This window comes from Pygoscelis adeliae, unplaced genomic scaffold, assembly GCF_000699105.1.
Source record: "Pygoscelis adeliae isolate BGI_AS28 unplaced genomic scaffold, ASM69910v1 Scaffold122, whole genome shotgun sequence".
NCBI classification, from domain to species: domain Eukaryota; kingdom Metazoa; phylum Chordata; class Aves; order Sphenisciformes; family Spheniscidae; genus Pygoscelis; species Pygoscelis adeliae.
In genome coordinates this window covers 3,557,677-3,579,061 of record NW_008824358.1, presented here as the reverse complement: position 1 = coordinate 3,579,061, position 21,385 = coordinate 3,557,677, and the positions used below count along the sequence as shown (strand labels likewise).

General features: G+C 39.9%; 1 protein-coding gene across 1 annotated transcript in view; it reads left to right on the top strand.

Moving 5' to 3' along the window:
• The window catches only part of PAPOLG (poly(A) polymerase gamma), an 89,947-nt gene that overhangs the window by 55,143 nt on the left and 13,419 nt on the right, over positions 1–21,385 (top strand). The window contains exons 3-7 of the mRNA XM_009319635.1: positions 18,421–18,579; positions 18,653–18,719; positions 19,385–19,466; positions 19,550–19,659; positions 20,863–20,916. Coding sequence (XP_009317910.1) covers positions 18,421–18,579; positions 18,653–18,719; positions 19,385–19,466; positions 19,550–19,659; positions 20,863–20,916 — 472 coding nt within the window. The remainder of the gene's footprint in view (positions 1–18,420; positions 18,580–18,652; positions 18,720–19,384; positions 19,467–19,549; positions 19,660–20,862; positions 20,917–21,385) is intronic.

The following is a 21,385-nucleotide window of genomic DNA, read 5'->3' as shown; positions in this document are numbered from 1 at the left end:
CAAAATAAGAGATTAAATTAGTCTGCAAATCACTTCTGATATTTAATATTCCATCTGTTACATTTGCTTTGGCTAAAGACTTTGTCAACTTGAGCAATTTCTGCTATACCTAAATGACAGGTCTAACTATAACACTTATTTTATGACTTATTTTTCACTTGTCTGAAAAAGCAAGAATGCCCCCTTTTGACAATTCCGTATATTTCCCCTATGAGGCCAGGAGAGGGAGTAGTAGGTTGTTTTTTCCCCAGAAAAATCAACACTCTGGATGGCAAGTACTATATTCGGTTCCCCCGCAGACAGAGATTGCATCCTCTGTTCATTATTCTTTTAAAAAGACCATAGAGATGATTTTTTTTTTTGGCCAGGAAAAACTTCACTTTGAGAGAAGAGCATCTGCCACAAGAAAGTTTCAGACAAGAACTACGCACTTGGTGAAAAATAAATAAGTCTTACGTATTGATGGAAAGATATGCAGGTGTCTACTCAGGTTAATCTGTGCAAACTCTGTGCACACTTACCTGCTGAAGGTACAGCATAAATCCAGATCACCTGCAATCATGTAACTGTGCAGATGCTGGCCAAAACACAATATTAAGGTCAAATAAAAAAAAATACCCTGTACTCTTCTGCTTTTAGTTACACAAATTCTAATGAAAAAGGCCAAAATACAGATTTTTCTAGATTCCCACCCAAATTTTGAAGCTTTTGAACCGCTGCTGATGGAAAGCAAAGACTGTTTGTGCACACTTTTGCTTCAGGTTCACCTGCAGCAAAACCTGAAACATGCCTTAAAATTTTTAAAGAATTCTGAAAATATTCACCATCTGATCTTAAGCAATTTAAATTCCTGCGTTCGGAAGCTAGTCTTTGTGAGCTCTCTAGACAGACACTGCTGAATGACATGGTCTTCCAGAAGGTGACTCAGAGGAGGAAGAAAAAACCCAAAAGACTAAAAACTTACTTGTGTATTTTCCAGCTCTTCCAGAGGGCAGTTATTTCAGCCTGAAAAACAAAAGGGAAAAAGCCCACAAATGAAATCATAGAATGCATTAAGTAAGGTATTTCCAAGAGCAAGATAAATAACATGGTAGAAGGCACTAGTCAGATACCAGTCGATGGTTATTCTCGCCCACATCTCAGACAGCGGACTAAAAGCAGAACAGCTACACACAGGCTTGCACCAGAGGATCTGTCCCTCCTGACCTCAGGGCCTGCCCGAGTGACTGGCAAGCTTGGAGAGACATCTGTCAGGTGAGTCGCCTGCAGAGAGCAATGCCAGTCCCAATCTCTCACGCTCAAACTGAGAATTAGCACTGTCTTAAGGGTGCTGGGGTTTGAATCCTAGTCCACACTCCTGGATTCTGTTTCTCTAGCTCAACCAAGAGGCAAGTCCCTGCACCCACGTGATCCTGGAAAACAGAGATGAGTATGCTCTTCTCGATGCTCATGAATAAGTCACCCTACGTAATAACTAAGTGTTATCTGAAATTGTAGCCTCCTTCTCTGAGAGGCAAAGGTACTTAAGCTATTTAATTGCATTGGTATTTAATTAGCCATATATCATGGGTTTATGACAATTGCAAAATATCTTATCCAGCTGAAAAAGCACAAATGTTAAGCAAGCAGCATGGAATGACAATTGAAATTACAGGTTGGGGAGAAATCTCAGGTCAAACCTGGAAGAAAACTCGTTACCTGACCAAATAAGGAAGTTTAAAAAACTAAAACCACACGTGCACAAAGTTAGCTTATAGCTGTCAAAGAAAGAACATCATAGAATCCTGCTGTATACTCCTGAAAAAGAAGTCTCTCTCTCACGAAAGAAAGTTTCTTTCCACATGAGAGAGTAAAAAGTAACTTGACTGATTTCAGGTTTTGGACCGTCAGATAAGTTTCCTCTAACAGGACCGAGTTAGCGCTTATTAGGGTCACTATGGCTTGTTGCAGTCCAGCTACCATATTTTCAAAGAGCTGCATGGGTATTTAGCCACATACCTCCTACTAAAGTTAAATTGTCTTAAATAAGAGAGTCCTTGTGTATCTAACTACCCACGCAGCTCCTTGAGAAATTTTAGGAGACTACATTCACATTGTATTCTCCCCTCTTCCATGAGGTAGTAGAGGGAGGAATCATCCTTCTCGAGCAATATTGCTTGCAAACTAAGCTTTCGCGCATTGCATTAGCAGCACTCACTACTGGCAGAGGCCTTACCAATTTAAAAATTACAGTCTTTGCAGTGCTATTGAAGTACTTGAGGTGGCTCCAATTAAACTATGCAAGTTTGATTACATATGCAGATTTTCACCAGCTGAGAATCTAGCTCATCATTTTTCAGTGACAAGATCTATAAAATTAGCAACAGGAAGAATAGGAAACTAACTGTTCTGTAAAGCATGGCATTGAACGTACTGTTTGTGAACTGTCACACTGAACACCTTGTTGTGCTTTATCACTCATTATTATTTGCTTTAGCGTGATACAACTTAGCTCACACTGATATTTTTAAACTGTTTGGCTCCCTAAAATCCTTCACAAACATTCTGAAGCACATTACATGTTACTGACAGGAGGGAGTGTTTCCAACATAAACAAAGATCCCCTTACATCAAAAACCAAAAGCGTCTTCAAGGAAGTCTTTCCCACACCCCATCTTTTGCTTCTCCTTCACATTTGACAACAGCTAAAGGAGAAGCAGTAAGTTTTCTAGCAGAACTTGAAGACTTAGTTCAGGTTCAAAGCGTACCTCAGTCTGAACTTGGCTCCATATCAAGTCTTGTTCAAATTTAAGTAGGGTGCTCACTTTCTTGGTGACTTTCACCTGACGCTTATCTTTTGCAGTATAGCTATAGTTTTAAAGCAGCCTTTCATCTTCCTTGTATTATCCAGATTTTTAGTTGTCTACATAGCAGTCAGTCTATACTGTTCCTACTCCTGTTTAGTGTTACCAGAAGTTTTGTCGTCTTTGGTAAGTGCAAAAGTAGTACACTTGGTTTCCAATTTCCTAAAAGAGGGCTGTGATCAGAGATAATAATCACTTTATAAAAGATTCAGAAAATTAATTTACATCGCTTAAGCCTTTTTCTCCCACCTCCAAGGACATTCACCGCTACACTCCTTTGACCACTGTTTTCATTATTAAGCAGCTTAGTGAGGATATTACTCTGATTTAGAGAATGTTTTACAGGAGCAAGTTCCAAAGAGCCTCTTTCCTACTATGTTCGATGCGTTTAGCATTCACTATCAGCTCTGGGATTTACCGAGAACTCAGAAAAGTCTGTTCTCATTCTTCATCAAAGATTAGAAAGTTTAGGTGTTTCTATAGTTACAATGAACCGGTTTCTAGAAACCCCTTTATCAAGAATGAACTCTGCTTCACTGAAATTAGATTCTCCTTATCGTTATTTTAAAAATTCTCAAGATCATCTAGCCAGCATTAAAGGGATTCCACCAGTGACTATGCAACCAGCATTTTCTATGCTCTGCCCTCTCCCAGGAAACTGAAGGCTTATCTGTTGCCAGCCAAGAAATATTCGCTAGACTGAAAATCTACTGTATACTTTTTGGAAAGCTGCAGGGCTGGAGGTAAAGCCTGAATAGCACTGAGGTTTTTCTAATCTTTTTCAAGTTCTGCACTTCATATCGGCAGGCGCTCTTGAATGCTGTTAATTACAGTACAGTATGAAACTAGCAATATGAAAACCTATTTATTTGCAGTCTGAGGAGTTGAAGATAATTAATACTTTTATCTTCCTACGTGCTTCATTGATGGGATACATGAAAGGAGAAACGGAATGAATACACATGTAGTTTAAAAAAAAAAATCAATCTATGAAGTTACCATCCAAGGAAAGAGGTGTGTCAGGCTATGCATTAGTCTCTTGCTTAGTGAGAAATACAGACGACTACTACACGAATAAAAATAAACACCAAGTTGCTGAGCTGCAGGGTAATAGTTCCTGAGCTGTGTCTAGACTATCACTTAGACCCAGCCTTTAGGAGAGACCTTCACTCAGAATTTACATTCTACCTCATACCGTTACACGATAACAAGATTTGCACATCATAATTATGAATCAAGTAAGTTCTTTCCACAGCCATGACTAACTAGGGTGGAGAACACATACCATACAAACATCTGAATGCCTAATCACATTACTTATGCCTCAAAAAATTAATTTTACTTCCTGTTATTTGCCTCAAGAACTTAGAATCATACAATCATTAAGGTTGGGAAAGACCTCTAAGATCATCGAGTCCAACTGTCAACCCAATGCCACCATGCCCACTAAACCATGTCCCTAGGGCTTGCAGTCATAGAATCATTAAGGTTGGAAAAAGACCTCTAAGATCATCGAGTCCAACCGATGGGTTGCCCAACTTGTGGGCATTGAAAGAAATCCTAAAGCAAAACCAGACAATTCATAGATACTGTTGCACTCGTGTGGATGCCACGTTGAGGACAGCTCTCACAGCAGCAAGATCACTGTAGTTTTGTTGCTAGAAGCTCTCAGCCCTGAGCTCTTCTCTTGCTATGCTCCTCAGGCAGGTGACCTGGAAACTACGTAGCATAGCCAGGAGGACCACAGGCAAAAGTCATCAGGTCAGAGAACACAGAGAGTCCCAGCAGAGTCCACTCCATACAGCATGGCGCATGTAGAAAGATCTTATGCCCACTAAAAACCCCTGCATAAGGCTCCGGAGCCTAAAGTTTATACAACAATCATTCATTTCAGCAGCATCACGCTGAAGTGACACGGATATGGTATACCCATCACCAAAACCTAACTCCAGCGTTAAAAAGACAATTCACGAGCAAAGAGTTCAGCTTAACAGTATCCACTGCTTTCTAGGATCATTGCAACAAATTGCATTTATCCAGACTGTAGAGTGTAGTCAGTGTTATTATTCATATGCATTACACAACAGTCCCCAGAAACATTAAGAACTTGCTGGTCATCCATCAAGGGAAGGAACAAGTCGTTTAACAAAAGAGGATACTTGCAGCTGTGTGGTCCACCCGCCAGATTTACAGGCGCCTGAAGACCACAGTTGTTCCCTCCCACTTCCCCTCCAACAGTTGTAACTGAACAGTTTTTTCCCTAGTTTTCAGCTATCTTTAAATGGCACGCTATTTTCAGGGCCATGTCAATGTGACCAGAATTGTTTTCTTTATCAAGATGTGTATGATTTCAGCTGTGTAACTCTTTAATCTCTGTAAGTGCTGGCTGTTTTCACAGATGATACAGCAAATCACATAAAGCTAAGCATTAAGGTATGACTTCTTGAACTCACACTTATCCCTGGTTTCACACTAGAGTAAAACATTCCCAAAGCTTGGCAGAGGAGAGCGTAATTAAAAGCAACCTTGCACAAATTAGCATTATTTCCTAAATACCTGAAAGAATTAAATATTCCTGCACAAAATAGCAAACACCACCTAGAGACTTCTCTTTGAAGAGTGAACTGAGCCATCCCCAAAAAGGGGTTACCATATCTAGCTATCATTGATTAAACAAGAGCGCCTCAGGGAAAACAGAGTGCTTCAAAGGTGGAAAACTTATCTGGCAACAAATTCCTACTGAATCAATTTTCAATAATCTCAGAAAACAATAGCACAGTACATCCAAAATCTTCCCTGTGAACACCGCCCTTTTATTACATTGCCGCAAACAGCAAGCAAAAGAAGGAAAATCTTTCAGACTAAAATGAAATTTTTGTTAATAGAAAAAGACCAAATACACATTATTTAAGAGGAACACCGTGGATGAAAGTACAATAAAGACATAAATGTGCCTGCTAGATATACAGCAAGAATTTGTGAGCTCCCATAGACCGTGGGCTTATTTGCACAATGGCCATTTTCTTCTTTTCTTACAGTGTGAAGAAAACTTAAAACAGAAGTAAGTTATATTTATACCACCTGGAAGCCCATTGTATTTTGTATCGATGTACCCGAGAATGAACCCTGTATTCAGGAGCTCAGAATGTTTCAGTGTTCCCCCCCCCACTGGAACACCCATCCCAGGCACTATTACTCCCAAAGGCAGCCCTTGAACTGCCTTATTTACAAGCAATTATCGTGAACATTACACTCGTCTTTTCCAGTGTTCATATCTCCTGCTCTCACTTTCTATTCTCCCAATGAATTTTTACCTATAGCTGAGAGAATACATAATAGATGCGTTAGAAAAATTTTAACATACGTGGAAGCAGTTTCATATTTGTACATGGTGTTGATTCTGTCCCATACGTTTGTTTGCCAGTCGTCAAGGCAAAAGTGACTGGATATGCATATCCACATGTACAAACGCAGATACGCAAGAAGTCCTAAAGGATACTTACGTAAACTGCATAATTGTAATAACTTTGTTCTGTAATGCTCCCTCTTATCTTTTCCAAAATTTTCGGCCCATTACTCGTCACTCTCCTTTGCTTCATCTTCTCTTCTTTTTCAGTTCGAATTTTTTTTTTTTAAAAAGGACTTGTTTGTGAGAAAGCATTACTTCCATGCTTACCTTGCACATACCGATTCCCTGATTAGACAACTGTTCAAACAGAAAAGAACAGTTATTTATTGTTTACTTTATCAACTACAGTGAACAAGCCCTGTGAACAATGCACCAAGCTGGCTACAGGTGCCAAAACCACAAAACCCTCTAAAAGAAGATAAGCTCTAGCTATATCCATACTCCTCTTTTCCAGCTCCTCTTCAACTACTCTAATTTATATTTTTAGTTCAGAAGAATACAGCAGGGGGCTTTAGTTAATTTTAAGTAATTTTCCTCTAAGTTTGGAGGTATAAATGCAGTAGAAAAGCCAAAATAGTTTATGCCACACTATATTTTTTTCAAAGCTCTCATCCCTTTCATCATTCTGTAATATGGTTCATGTAACCCCTCCGAGTTGCTCCTTCATAATCACCCAGGAAAAACACCACAGATATACAAATACCAGATGGGAAGCCCAGAATGGAAGCAAGCATACAGAGAACATCAAGAGATTGTCTTTACCTTCCGTTTTCTTCCTCCCCGTTTCAGTATAAGGAATATGGGAACACACACACTGTTCACAGTATCTATTTTCCCCATAAACAGCAGCAAAACAAACAGCATTTTCCTTGGTAAACTCCATGAGACAACGGGTCTCCGCAAGAGCGCAACTCCACCCAAAGATTATACACATTTGGATGCACTGCCCATCCTCCTTGCTGTGTCAAGGGAGCAATTATTAAAAGGATCAATAAGATTTACTCATATTTTACATTAAAGCAGAATTATTTATTATTTGGTTTACATTATTTTTTGTTTCCCTTCAAACAGTGGGCCATATCAAGACTTGGTTAAAAACAAGCACGCCTACACAGCCTCCCTAGAGGGTTGCCAGTTTTCTCCAGCAGAAGAGGTGAGCCTCTGCCTCCTCAAGCACAGGAGACCAGCTACGTGAAGCTGGCCAGCTGAGAGTTCCCTGCTACAGGCTCAAGTTTACAATCAAATTGACTTTTTTTTTCAAAACAGGACAGATGCTAAGTTTCCACATGAAGTTGAACATAATGCCATCACATAAAAAGGTGAGAGAAAAAACAAACTTCAGCAAGGTCTTACTACAAGGTTAATGGATATGAAAATTTCTCCCAATTCTCACACAGAATTGAGGTGTTTCAGTAATTATCGGTATCCATTTCTCTCTTTAAAGAGAGTTTCCCTGCAAGCAGCAGTCAGAATTATATACGATCTCTGCATGAAACTAATGAATTCATGACAAAGACGACTCCTCGACACGATAAGAGATAGTGCATCAGGGGTATTAGCATCAGGCTTTAATGCCCAAAACCAGTCTCAAGGCCACGTTCTAACTATAATGGAACTAGAACAAATACCATCAGCTGTCCAAGGACTTGGGTCCCCACCCAAAATAAAAGTGAGAACAATGCGAAGGTTAAACAGGTTTGTTCTCTTCCTCTGTCAAGAGAAAGGTAGTAAATGTTTCTGCTCTCTATATAAAGCTATTCATAAACAAAGATACAGCACATTCATCATCTGTAGAAACTTCCATTCAGGTCAGAGAAAAGACTTTTTAAACATTAACAAGTTACACCTCTCAGCACTCCCATAAAATAAATATTGCCTGTAAAATGTAGTATGGTAAAGAGAAAAAAAGAGACAGACTACAAGACAGGCGTATCCCATTAAATTTGGGCAATACCTTCCCGGCAACTATTTCTGACCCCAGAGACTTTCTGAACCCAAACCTACCACATAAGATTTTTTTCCTTCTTCAGGTGTTAGCTGGCAGAGATCCCTGTTCTTGTAATTTAAGGTTATTTCTAACACAAGTGCACTTCCGATTCAACTTTCCTCCCGGAAAGGAAACACCTTAAAGGTAAACTGCCACAGCAAAGAATTTTGAAGGACACCAGAGTCCAAATCAAATCTTTACAGAACCAAAGCGTCTAGGTTGTCTATAGGAGGTGCAAACACTTCAGATGCACACAAACTCACCACCTTAGTTTTCCCCTTACAGCGAAACCCCAAGAAATTGAAGAAACCTACACGATTCCACATGCCAGCCACTTATCCAAATGCTAGCATACATAAACCTTGTCAGGCAGACCCTTTGCTTGAGGTTAGCTGTCAAGAATCAAAGGTCCTGTCTGCACTTCCACATAAGTATCCCAAATATACCATCGCTACGTCTCATGCATGCTGGTGGAATCAAAGGAGGCTCTTCTAAGGTCAGAGCAGGTTGTTGTATGGGCAAAAGTGAGCGAAGTGGAAAGGCAAACAGTGGCTTTGGATTTGGACATGGTGGCAACAAATATGCAGCACAGGAAACAGTTGGAAAAACAAAAAATCCTCAACACCTTCCACTATAATCGTGCTAGATCCTAGACATTTTAGGCTGTACCCCCCTATAACATGGCAGAATAACAGAGTCATTTAGACGATTGGCTCAGGTAATCCAAGTACGAAACAGCTAGAAATAACACTGCCAAGTGATTAGAAGAACACTTAGATTTAAACACCATTTTGATTCATTAATCTCCAACAGCTAAAGGCAAACCTAAAGCAAAATTAACATGATTGTAATCTAAGCACTCCTATCCTGTGGCTATTTTTTTGGCCTGCTGAGAGAGAATAAGCTGATCAAAGACAGACAATTCATTGAAAGCGGCAAGATTAGTGCTGCTTCAGCGAGCTCACAGTTAGTTCCCATTAACTAACCTGTTTTAGAAGCTGGTAACACCAAATTGAAGCTAAGATTAATTACAAAGTGAAACAAGGGAGCGACCCGTCCATCTCCTGATGGCATTGTACCTGCCCTACAAGCCAGTGCAAGTTTAGATATAGTCTTTTGTTGTTGTTGACCAGGTGAAGAGCTGTAACTAATTTCACATTAAGGGGCACAAGCATTCAAGACTTCCCTGGGAAGGCAGAGCAGAGGTACTGTTTTCCTGGCTCAATGTACAGCAGCGAGTTGAAATCCTACCAAGTGATTGCAATTAAGCTAGGAATCCACTGTAACTGTCAGTATGAGGAGCTAATAGTCATTAACAGCAAGCCAGTCCAGAAAGACATACAAGCAGTGCAATAACAGTCATGCCCTCCAACGCAAGCTTAGCGTTTCAGCAGCAACAGTTAGGACTGACTTAAAATATGAATGTTTTATGCATTTGCATTTCTGAGCAGCTTATTAGGTTACCAACACCAACATGTCATAGAATTATGTCCCTTAAGTAAATTGATGAAATTCAAAGATAAGAGAAAAAAACAAAAACCAAACAACTAAAACGCCTTCAACCACCACGTGTTTAAATCCATCCATCCGAAATCTGCCTTCAGCAACCCTACCTCTTCAACTGTTCGCTGTAATCTCTTACCATATATCTTCCCACATAAAGTGATACGCTAGTAAATCTTGAGAACATTTATTACAAAATGCAGCTTTCCAGAATTGAATTTCCTGTGATTTTCAGCTGATATTCATCAGGGCCTAAATATATATACACACATTATTGCTGACAAAAATCTTTCTCTAGTGAAATATGGTACATTACACAGATAAGATCCTCCTCATTTGTAAGAAAAATCCAAAGTTTGAATAAAATCTTTTTCTGATAAATTTTTCTCTGCTCTGTGGATAATATTTTAATATCACCCAAGTATATTCTCTGTAGCAGTTTCTCCTTTCAGTCAGTTTTTGTATGTTGAAGCAGAAAGGTTCAGGTGCAGCAGGTGGTACAAAACTTCTCATGCATATACCTAAAGTTCCTCCAAAACTGCCTTCAAAAATCTGTTTAAAGTTTCACTCTCCTTTAATCTTTAAAATGTTGGAACATTAAAACTCAGTAAGAGTCGTGAAGCACTTTGCCAAATAAGATACGGTAAAAATCTTCCTGAACAAAGATGTCTTTTTTTAAATGGCTTGCAACACATAATTCATCTGAGGAAAAAGCTACAAAACTAAGAAAACAGAGTAGAAGATCACAGCTTTTCCATTCCCATAGGCACATTGCCTATTGTTACCATCGTCACATGACTCCAGCTACACTTCCCCTCATAAATATCAGCTCCTCAGAGACATTCCACTTAGGAAAAGAACTATCTCCAAACCAACCCAGACAGCCAGCAGTGCCAGAACTCAGCTGATAGATGGTACATGTGTTAAAGAGCAGATCTGAGCGTATAATCTTTCACATACCCATAAGATACAGAGAGTTCAGCCTGCGACACACGCATCATGAAAATATTTGACACCGGTAATATTAACGTGCATCCATCCATGGGTAAGAGTGGACCCTATAAAGCTAGTAATCGTATTCTCCCCCGTAAGAAAACCTCCAAGCTATCTTGCTAATATAGGAACGCTAAGTACTTCACAAGAATTCACATTCATCTACACATTTACAGGTGTGCTTGTATGCGAGTACAGATACGACAGGCAGATACGCACACCTAGCTGTATACGCTTCACAACGCACAGAGTTGCAGAAGGGGAGCAAGAGCAGAGGAATTGTAGAGACATATTATAACTTTTCTTAAATCAACTGATATACTGGGAAAGGTTGCAAGATTTTGGGTACACTGTAAGCCAATTTAATCCAGACTGCTACCTATCATCCCACCTCTCCACTTCCACAACTGTGGTTGTGGTTCCGCTTCCTCCCTTGCACCAACCGCGGTGTTCAGGAGCCTGCACGTACTCCAACAATTAGGAAACGGATCCAGCTCGACACCAATTGAGCACAGACTCTTTGAGGGAGAGGTGAAAAGTCACACCAGCCTGGGTTAGGCCAGTTTAAATTGCCATGGAACTACTCTATGAGAGTATAGTTTAAGTAAGCAAGAAGGATCTCATCTGTATAGCGTACAGGACTTAGCTTGGGGTTATCGAAAGAAACCACCTCATCCTCCTCTCAATATATTCTTTCTCCTTCCCTTGGGTTAATATTTCTGACCACATAGCTACACGATCAGACACTTGAACTGACTTACCTAGCCAAAAATTAACACAGCAAAGACTTAAATTTAAAAGACAAGCCTAAACAACTTACAGGAATTGTGCACTGAGCAAAAAGCTAGTTAGCACACTTTGACTAGACGAGAACTGTTTGTAAGGGGAGAAAGAAAAAAAAAAAAAGGACAAGGTGGCCACCTTCTACTGAAAAGGGACAGGCATTTACAAGCAAATATCCCCTATGGAATACAGGGGCAGCAGCTGAATATACCAGAGTGGAAAAGGGGTAAGAAACAATAACAGCAAAATCTATAGCGAGTACACAGACAGCTTCTTTTAGCCAGGAATAAGCATTTAGATGGTTGAATTTTAGAAGTCTATCAAGCACATGGTCTCCCACAAGTGGTTTCTAAAACACATCACACTACCCTTAACTTTACAGATAAAATTAAAATACAAAGATATACAGACTATAACACATGAAAACGCACAGCCTATGTATTTATATTTATAAAGCACATCTCCATAAAATCAATAATACCCTCTAACAGACTAGAAGTACTCAGGTATCACCTCATTTATGCTACATAGAACGTTTGCTCCTTTAGAACATACCAGCAATATAAAAAACAAAACAAACAAACCAACCCAAAACCCCCCCCCCCCCTGATATTACTTTAAGAAAACAGATTTCACTTTTTCAATATGCTATCTGGATAACACATAGACACACACACAAAAAAGCCCCAGTTATTAAATATTTAATTGGTTATCAGGCATTTCTATAACCCAGGCACTACACAAGAGTGTTTCAAAGTTGTTATAACACGCACAGTAGAGGAAAGCACTACCTTGGAACAAACTCGCCCCAAATTCCACACATTCTAAAACATACTATATTTTAGCCACTACTCCACATAATATTGTGGAAGCTATGTAGTTACAATGCAACAGTTACACGCTAGAAAGAATTTTACATAAATAGCTATCAAACAACAAGAGAACCTTATTTTCTATGAAAAAAAATACTACTCACAGAGTAGCCAACCCAATCAGTCTTTTATAGTTCTGTCCTTCAAGGAAAACTCCCAAGTATCTTCAAAAGATAACGCTGGAAACTAGAATTCATAAACTCGAGCAAGATAACAGAAACGCTATTGAGCTATTGCTCTCCTAGCACTTCATAACTGTCTCTTTTCCAGGAAAAGTAAATTATTTCCTTACTCAAGCTCCAGCCGCTGTAAGAACTCACAACCCGACCGTCCCGCTTCAACCATCGTTAAGGTCCTTTGTTTCTCCAGCACCCACTGCCTCTTCTCTTTAATAGTTTACCGGATTGAAGCAATCAAGTTAAGCTTGATTAGCCTCCATTTGCATTTAACATTAGAATTGCACCTGAGGAAAAACGTCTGTGCTCGAAGACCAGTTAATTTTTTCCTAAATGTTGCGGGTGATGTAAAGAAAGGTATCACCTCTCCATTAAAAACCTTCCATCGCTTACATCTGCAGGCAAGTGCAGATTTAGTACCATCGCGATACTAAAGCACGCAGCAGAAACAGATTAAAAAAAACCATTGGCTAATTAGCCATCTAAACTCGGAAAAAATAAAGGCAGGTGTTTTCCTCACACAAAATAGATGGTATCAAGCTGAGAGAAAAGAACGGGAAGCGGTATACAAACAACAGTTTTCCTGATTCTAGGACCACACTAGTGTTGTGATGAACGTAAAATGTTAAAGAAAACCATGATAAACCGCTGAGAATAAAAGGCATAACTAGAGGTTTAAAAAACAAACCCTCAAGAAATTTGCTTGAAAACCTTCTTTTTTTTTTGGCTTTACCAGTGCAAATTCTTGCAGAAGCGTCTGATTTTCAAGGACTTTGAAATATTAGCACAAGCACTGCCATGCAAATATTCAAGAAATAAATAAAGTCATTTTTAACTCTCCATAGCATGAAGTTATTTGAGAAGGGTAGGTAAGGCTGTCCCGCTAAAAGTACCTTCCTGTCTGAACACCAAATATTTGCTTTGTTAGTTTGATGAAACTTCAGGACAAAAGTTACATTTGCGTTTCTTCAAAGTATCTTGCAAGATAAAATGTATTTTACTTCACCAAAGGCGCTGCAGACAGCCCAGAAAACCACAGAAATGATGCATGGGCTAATCTCACAGAAAGCCTCTGGTATGGCAAGACATCAAGGCGGTTGGGAAGCAAACTTTTTTCCACAGATTTATTCAACTTTACAAAGACGTTATGGCTTTACTTTTAACTTTTTGCAGGCTCGAATGCGAGTGGGGAATTGATGTCTAAATGCCACAGTGCGGGAGAATAATCTCGGGGTATTTTGGTTGCTTTAATACCCAGCTTGTAATAGGCAACGTAACAGACTGCGTTGGCCCAAAATGTTGCCTGGCAGTAAGTTATGGCCAGCACTCAAAACTACCTGCTGTCATTAACAACGTGTGTAAAATCCTCCAGCGTAAGCCAAGCGACGCTTAGCTCGCTCCTCAACGCTGGCTGGGGGAGAATAAATTAATACAAGACTAGTGATTTCTGCCTTTTTTTGTCGCTCCTCGCTCTGGAAGGGGGGTGTCAGGAAGGTGGCACCTGAATGGGAATGTCGCTGGGCTTTAGGAGGGAAAGGCGTGTACACTTCACAGCTGAAAATCTTGGGAGGAGAATCTCAATCTTGATTGCCACAAACCAGACTTGCCAACCTAACTGGCAACCCCCAAACTAAGTCTCAACCAGAAGCATGCACCACTGCCCAGTCTCTCCCAGGGTGGAGTTCTGCCAGCAGAAGAGGCCAGCAGCCGCCCAGGTATAGCTCCATTACATTATGAGGATGGCTCCAAGTTTAATCCAGAGGAATACACAAAGATTTGGCTTTATGTACAGGCTAAGTTGTGACTGAGTGTCTCATCTTGGTCCCTGTTGGAGCGGAGCCCAAAACCACCACATGCTTTGGCACTGTTTGTTGTACTTGGCAATCTTTGCTCAAGCTAGGTGGGTGCATTGGCAGGACTTGTGAGGAACCCCTCCTCTTTAATTGGTGGGAATGTACCTGTAAGGCTGAGCTGTGTTTGGTAAGGCTAAGTGTTCCCGCAAGGGAAAACGACTCGAGACAATGCAGTTGGTGTTTAGAGTAACAAGACAGAGGATGACTGAGGCACTCTTTCATGTTACCTGGAGGGCCCTGTTAAGCTCTCTTACTGCTTTCTGTTGTTTTACCATGAAACTGTGTCCCTTGCTTTAGTTAAAGGGAAAGCTGATGAAATAGCCAGACAGCCCAAAAGTTTCTTCCAAGTACTTGAGAGAAATCTAGACCATATCTAGCTCCAGTCATTATTTCGTTCCATGTCAGAGGTTAAAAAAACCAACACAAATATAAATTTTGCCATGAATTGTCTAAACCAAAGACATTAAAAGCTCCAACTGCTGCTCCAACTGCTGCTCCTCTTCATTTATTAAAATAATATCTTACGGACAGGAAGATTACATGAAAATTAAACTTTGTTCTAGTTACAGGCTGCCTAGTGCCTTTTTTTTTTTTTTTTGTATGTGACAAGAGTTGGTGATGATTATATATTTCCTAAAGCTAAGTATACATTTCATGCATTGACTTGAGAGCTATTAATTCTACAAGCACGGAATATAAGGCGTTTAAGCTGTGTTGCAATTTAACATTGGTAGGAGTGTTTTCTCCAAGCCCCATGCCTTTGCATTAGATGACAGAAGGCTGTATATCACTTCCCGCACAAAATTAAAGATGTTCAGAGGTATGTGACCTCTACTGTCTGAGCTAATGGAGTCTCAGATACCTCAAGACTGAAATTATTACAAACAGATAGCTGAAATATCATATCTCATATTCTATTCAGCAGAGGGCAGTGGTAGATAAAAGCCATGCACACCTATTAACCTATTTAAAGTCCTGGTTGGCTGTCATGAATCTAATGGCAGCAAACACACTGGACAGACAGAAACAAGAATGATGGATTCAGTGCTTTTGGCCATGTTCCTCTGCTCACTCTCTCCCATCCCCCCCCCCCCCCCCCCCCCGTTTTTTTTTTTGTTGCTTTCTGTTTTGTGCCGTCCGTTTTGGTGGTTCGGGAGCCGGTTTCCAGTTATTCCCCCTCCTAAGTGGTGAGGGTGGAAGAGGCTGGAGCGATAAGTGCTCGAGACCTCGCGAGTGGGAGAAAGGCGTTGGCAGCGGAGGCTCGTACGCCGTGCCGATGGCTGGACTGTAATAGCGTCAACTTCTCCGCTGTCTCGCGGAGGATGCGGGAGAAATGGCTTGCAGCTTTGTAAAGCCACAAATAAGTGACAAAGCCACAAATCAAGTTAGCTTCTTGTATAAAATCAGGATTCATCAGAACAGAAATACGCTGGAGCTGTTCACTGTGGTGGACAAAGCGTAGCGAGAGTCGGCAAAAATACTAAACCGCAACAGACTTCTCATTTAAACTGAGGGATGATGGATGAATGGGTAGTATGCCGCGTATGCCACTTTATCTCTTAAGATCCCTCCTTTGTATATGGCTGGCAGTCTAGTACGCTTGAAAGAGAGAAGTAAGATTTTTTTCTTAATTTTTTTTAATTCCAAAAGGGGAACAAATTCTATTGGACATAAGTTACACTCTCAATAAAACTTTCCAAGTACCATTTTGCTCAACTTTTAAGTTGTGAGATCAGACTTTCAGTAATACATGCAAGCAACTGAAAAATATCTACTATTGACCAAAAGAATTTGATATTAATAATATCTGATATCTAACTGATATTGTCCTTTATGTCAATCTCCAATTATAGTATTTGATATTAATAATATCTGATATATCTAATTGATATTGTCCTTTATGTCAATCTCCAATTATAGTATTTGATATTAATAATATCTGATATATCTAATTGATATTGTCCTTTATGTCAGTCTCCAATTATAGTCTCTCTAAGAAGAATGGGGCAATGAAAGGCAGATGGCGGCCTTCTGTACACGGGAAAGATCTTGAATGCTAGCAGAGTCTAAAACCCATTCTTCTTTCATGCAAACTTTCTGACGTGCAAGTTGTACAATGCAAGCAATGCATAAAACATGTAGGCAGTTGCTGCTGTGGGTGTTTTAATTTAGGTGTAATGCACAGCAATTAAACATAGGCTTGCCTTCTGTATTTGTGATGAAAATGGCATAAGAAGGAAAATGCTCATTGTGAGTATTTTTACTTACAAAGTAGAAGTCCACGATGCCTATAAACAAGGCAAGGCAAATTAGGTTAAGGCCTAGTTACACTTGTAAGTAAACAGCCGTTCTGACAGGGGAGACTAGCTGATAGGCCTACAGTTGTAATACCCCCCCCAGCTTTTTGGAAAACACATAGAAGAAAGTTTGAAAAATGAGCTCATGGGGGAGGGGGATGGGGACGGGACATTAGATGACTAAAAGCTACGTCTTTAGTTGGATAAAGCTACTCTGAGAGACAGAAAGCCATCTTCCTTCAATGGAAGAGTAAAGGCAACAATTAGAAATAAGGAGCTGTAATAAGCTGTCTTTTTTTTTAAATCGAGTGTTGAAGCTGTCCTTTGAGCACTTCCTAGTCCCATTCTAGGCAAAATGGGTCAGATTACCTCCAATAATGATAAGCACCTCTTTACTAACCCAGCTCGTATTTGAAGTTGTTCGTACGTGAAGTAGAAAAATATCCAGTTTGAATAATGGCATAATTAATCCCTTTAGCCTTGGGGTCTGGATATGGACTCTGACAAGCATGATAAGTTGTATAGACCTTTTAATGGGTCTCCCCCTTTTGCTACTAGTGTTTCTGTAGAGACCTTTGATCCATGAAGTACAGTTCTTATCTCCTGTCCCACTCCTTTCTCTCTCCTGGTTTCAGCTGGTAAGGCAAAGTATGGTTTTGTCCTCCATTTTTCCCTTTCTAAAGCAAGGGTTCTATGGTGTGTAAAAAAAAAAAAAAAAAAAAAAAAAAAAAGCTAATGCTGCCTTTAATTTAATGTTGTCCTGCCATGTCAGTCCTGTGCTGCTTCTGATTGCAGATAAGTTTAAACACACAGGGGAAGCGGAGGGTTGGAGGTGAAAACTAGGCGTTGCTGTAACTGGAGTTCCGGGGGTAGTAACCTTGTGGGCCTCCAGAACCAGGTGCCTGGTGTCCTGCCCAGCCTAACTGGGCAGTGAACTAGCTAAGCCGGATTTGAGAACCCTCTACAGACAGCTTTATACACTGACATACATCTCTTGGATTTAGATAAAACAGATGTATGTACAGCTAAGCCTCTGAACTATAAAAATTGAACACTGTGTTAAGAGCATGAGGCTTTCCTAGCAACAATAGTTGCAGATTGTTTGATGTTTTCATTCGTATTATTCCATAAACAAAAACAAGACAATACTGAATTTACTGCATCGACTCTGTTTAACAGACCACTTCATTATATGCCCTTCCTCTACAATCAAGTATAATGCCCTTCCAGAATCAGTAGAAGCACAGCAAATACATTTAACGAAAAGAAGCCAGTGTTAAATTGCCTTGTTTAATGTTAGCAGGAAGCTGATGGGAATATCCTTAAATCAAAACTGATGTGAAACTGAAATGTGTCCAGAACTTCTGCTGTATGTAGTGTCACCCTTAGTGCATTTCAGACCCTTTCATTTCCTGGTGATCAGTTCTAACTGTCTAGAGCACTGCAAATAAGTTGGATTTAGATGGCAGCAACCTGGATCTTTTCTTATATCCACAAATGCTTTTTAAAAAAGTAGTTGTGACTTCTAAGTTAGGTCAAGTTATCTAAAAATCATAAACGGGATTTTTTTTTCTCACGTTAACGCTGGGTAAAAGAGCTGAAGCTGACTTGAAAACCTGTAAACTGAAAGGTGTTTTCCAGTAAATTTTGTGTTTTGTTTTGTTTTCTTTTGTGAAATCTTCAGTATTTTATTTTCTCCCACAGTACTTCTAGGCTGCAGAACCAGCCTCAAAGGCACTATGGAATTACCTCTCCGATTAGCTTGGCTCCTCCTAAGGATATAGATTGCATTCATACTCAGAAGCTAGTTGAAGCAATGAAGCCATTTGGTGTATTTGAAGATGAGGACGAACTGAATCACAGGTATAAGACGACTGTAACATTTGTTAACCTCTTGGGGTTTTTAGGGCGAACTTAACATGAGTTTTCTTCACAGGTTGGTTGTTCTTGGGAAACTGAATAACTTGGTCAAAGAATGGATTTTGGAACTTGGTGAAAGCAAGGTAAGGATTCTTTTATATGTTCTTATCGAAACAGCTGAAGCCTTTTTATTTCTCTTGAAGGCCATACTGCTAGGATTTATGCTAAAGCTCAACTTTTACACTTTCTTCTTAAGTATCGAGTAGAGCTGTAGTAACTGCCATTGAAATAAGGTATAAAAGATACTTCAGATCAAGATCTTGAAGTCTTTGGGGCACTGAATAAATTTGTGAAGTGGCTCTATCGGTTGACTTGTAGCAGTTAACAAAGCTGAAACAAAGTATTGTGGGGTGAGGTAGATGGCAAATGGGCACTAATCTTGCCCCAAACAGCCTACAGCACTCAATCTAGTTTGAAATTATTACACTAGGCTTGCCTCTTGTATAACTCTTTGTGTTTAATTTATGTGCGTCTGCTGCAGGGAAGAGTAATAATAGGTCTTAATTTGTGTAAATTAATGAAAGGACTGCTACATTACTCATCCTTTTTTTTTTGAGTTGCAAGCACTCGCTTCAGAAAAAACAGTATTTTTAGTCTATTAGACTTAACAACTCAGTACGGGAGTGAGAAGACGTTGTTGATGGAGGCTGTTGTAGTCTTTCTAAATAACCTGTATGCTAGCTAAACTTGCACGTAGGTCAATGTGTATCTTATATTCTAAAGTAAACTCTTTCTCTTCTACCCACAGAATCTTCCCCCTTCAGCAGCAGCAAATGTTGGTGGCAAAATATTTACATTCGGTTCTTACAGGCTTGGAGTACACACTAAAGGTAGAGCTTTTGTTGTCTCGTCATAGTTCTAATGTTTGAAAGTGACTTCCAACAATAACAGAAGAAATGGAATCTCTTTGCAGGTGCTGACATAGATGCTGTTTGTGTCGCTCCTAGACATGTGGAAAGATCGGATTTTTTTCAGTCATTCTTTGCAAAACTAAAACATCAGGAGGAAATAAAAAATCTAAGAGTGAGTAAGCTCTCTCCTTGATAGATTGTGCGGCTTCTACAATAAGAATATTCATGTTAAAGACTCATATTGGTAGTGAGTGTCTTACAAGCCAAAATAAAAAAAGAAATTGTTTCTGGGCACCTCCTAAAATACTGTTTTATGCAGCGTGAAAATGTTGAAGTCAAGCTTTTGGTTCCTTTCCCCAGTGACTGTACATCACATAAGAATCTTTGTGGTACACTTCTCCCCTACCCATGGTTTGGGAATGAGTCAGCTGTATCAAAAAGCAAGGAGCCTTGCATTAGTCTTAGATGTAGTAAGGGGCTTGGAAATAAGGTAACTGCATGGAGGAAGAGGAAGGGGCAGCCTGAAAACTAAGGAAATTGAATGTGATGAGGAAAGGCTTCTGTCAGTACCTTTGCCATGGAGTTCCTCTGGATGGATGTACTTTAGGACCTCTATTTCATTCTTCTCTGGTCATTTCCTCCCTGGCTACTCAGCCTGAGACTTTGCGGCAGGGATGCACGCTGTCAGCTTTACATAAAGTTAATAGGAGCTGTGCTGTGAACATACGAAACTGCTTTGCAAAATCGCCCTCGGGCACATAATGTTGTGTCCCTTGCATGTAAAACCGAACTCCTGAGAAGTGTTTCTCTTAGCCTAGTCTTCCTTTTGAAAGACTTCGTGTGCATAGCTAATGAGCCTTTGTTTAGATGACTGTCACCTGGAAACAGACTCACAGGGGGCTGTGGCACAGTTCTAACAAGTAGTCTACGAAATTGAAAACTGTCCCATAAGGTAGCTGATAGCATCTCAGGCACAGTAGAAAATAAAAATACAGAAGACGAGTGCGCACTGTCAAATGTGGGCAGAATTTTTTAGATTTCTCTGGATGTTAACCAGTAGTAAGACAGCTAAGGAAATCTCTTCCTCGCTACCAGGGTAAGTACCTTACAACCACAGATACTGATGGCTCATTGTGCACTGTTTGTTCATTACAATACATGATCAGCCTCTGAATCTCTTGGCTAAATAACTTTTTAAAGCTAGTATTAGTGCTCTACTGCTTGCAGCTTATTAACAATTTTTTTTTGGTTCAGAAGCAACTCAGTCTTTATACTGAGTAGTTTAGCAGTGTAAATTCTGTATTTTAGCATAGTTTAGGAGAAACATTGAAGTAGCAAAAAATAGTTTCTTACACAGTTATCCTCTCCTTTACAGGCAGTTGAAGATGCATATGTACCAGTTGTCAAGTTTGAGTTTGATGGCATTGAGGTAAGCGTTTCCTTTTTTTAATTTGAGTAATTTTTTTTCTTGCTTTGGAATAGGATAACTTTTCCAGGGGCCTGTGACTGTGCTATTTTTGACTGCAGCCTGTCCCAGAAGACATTGCTGTAGAATGGGAGCTTAGGAAAATAAGCACCTAGGAAGCCTGGCAGGCATGGGAACATCAGGGACATCTTTTTCTAAACCTGTGCTGGAGACCAGGGTAGCCTACTTGAATAGCATTTATCTCACAAGGATTGTGCAGAGTGGGAGTAGAGGCAGTGTCCTTGCTAACTCTTCTCGGCTCTGACAAGCTAGCTTTCTACAGAGAGAGGGATGTGTATAGTGTAGTTCGCTGTATGAATCGTGTGAGCAGACTAAATGTTTTGTTGCAAGTCAAAAAGGAAGCAGTTGTGAGACAATCAATCTGGAAAACGAAAAGGAAAAGTACTCATTTGACTCCTGCCTAGGTTTGTCA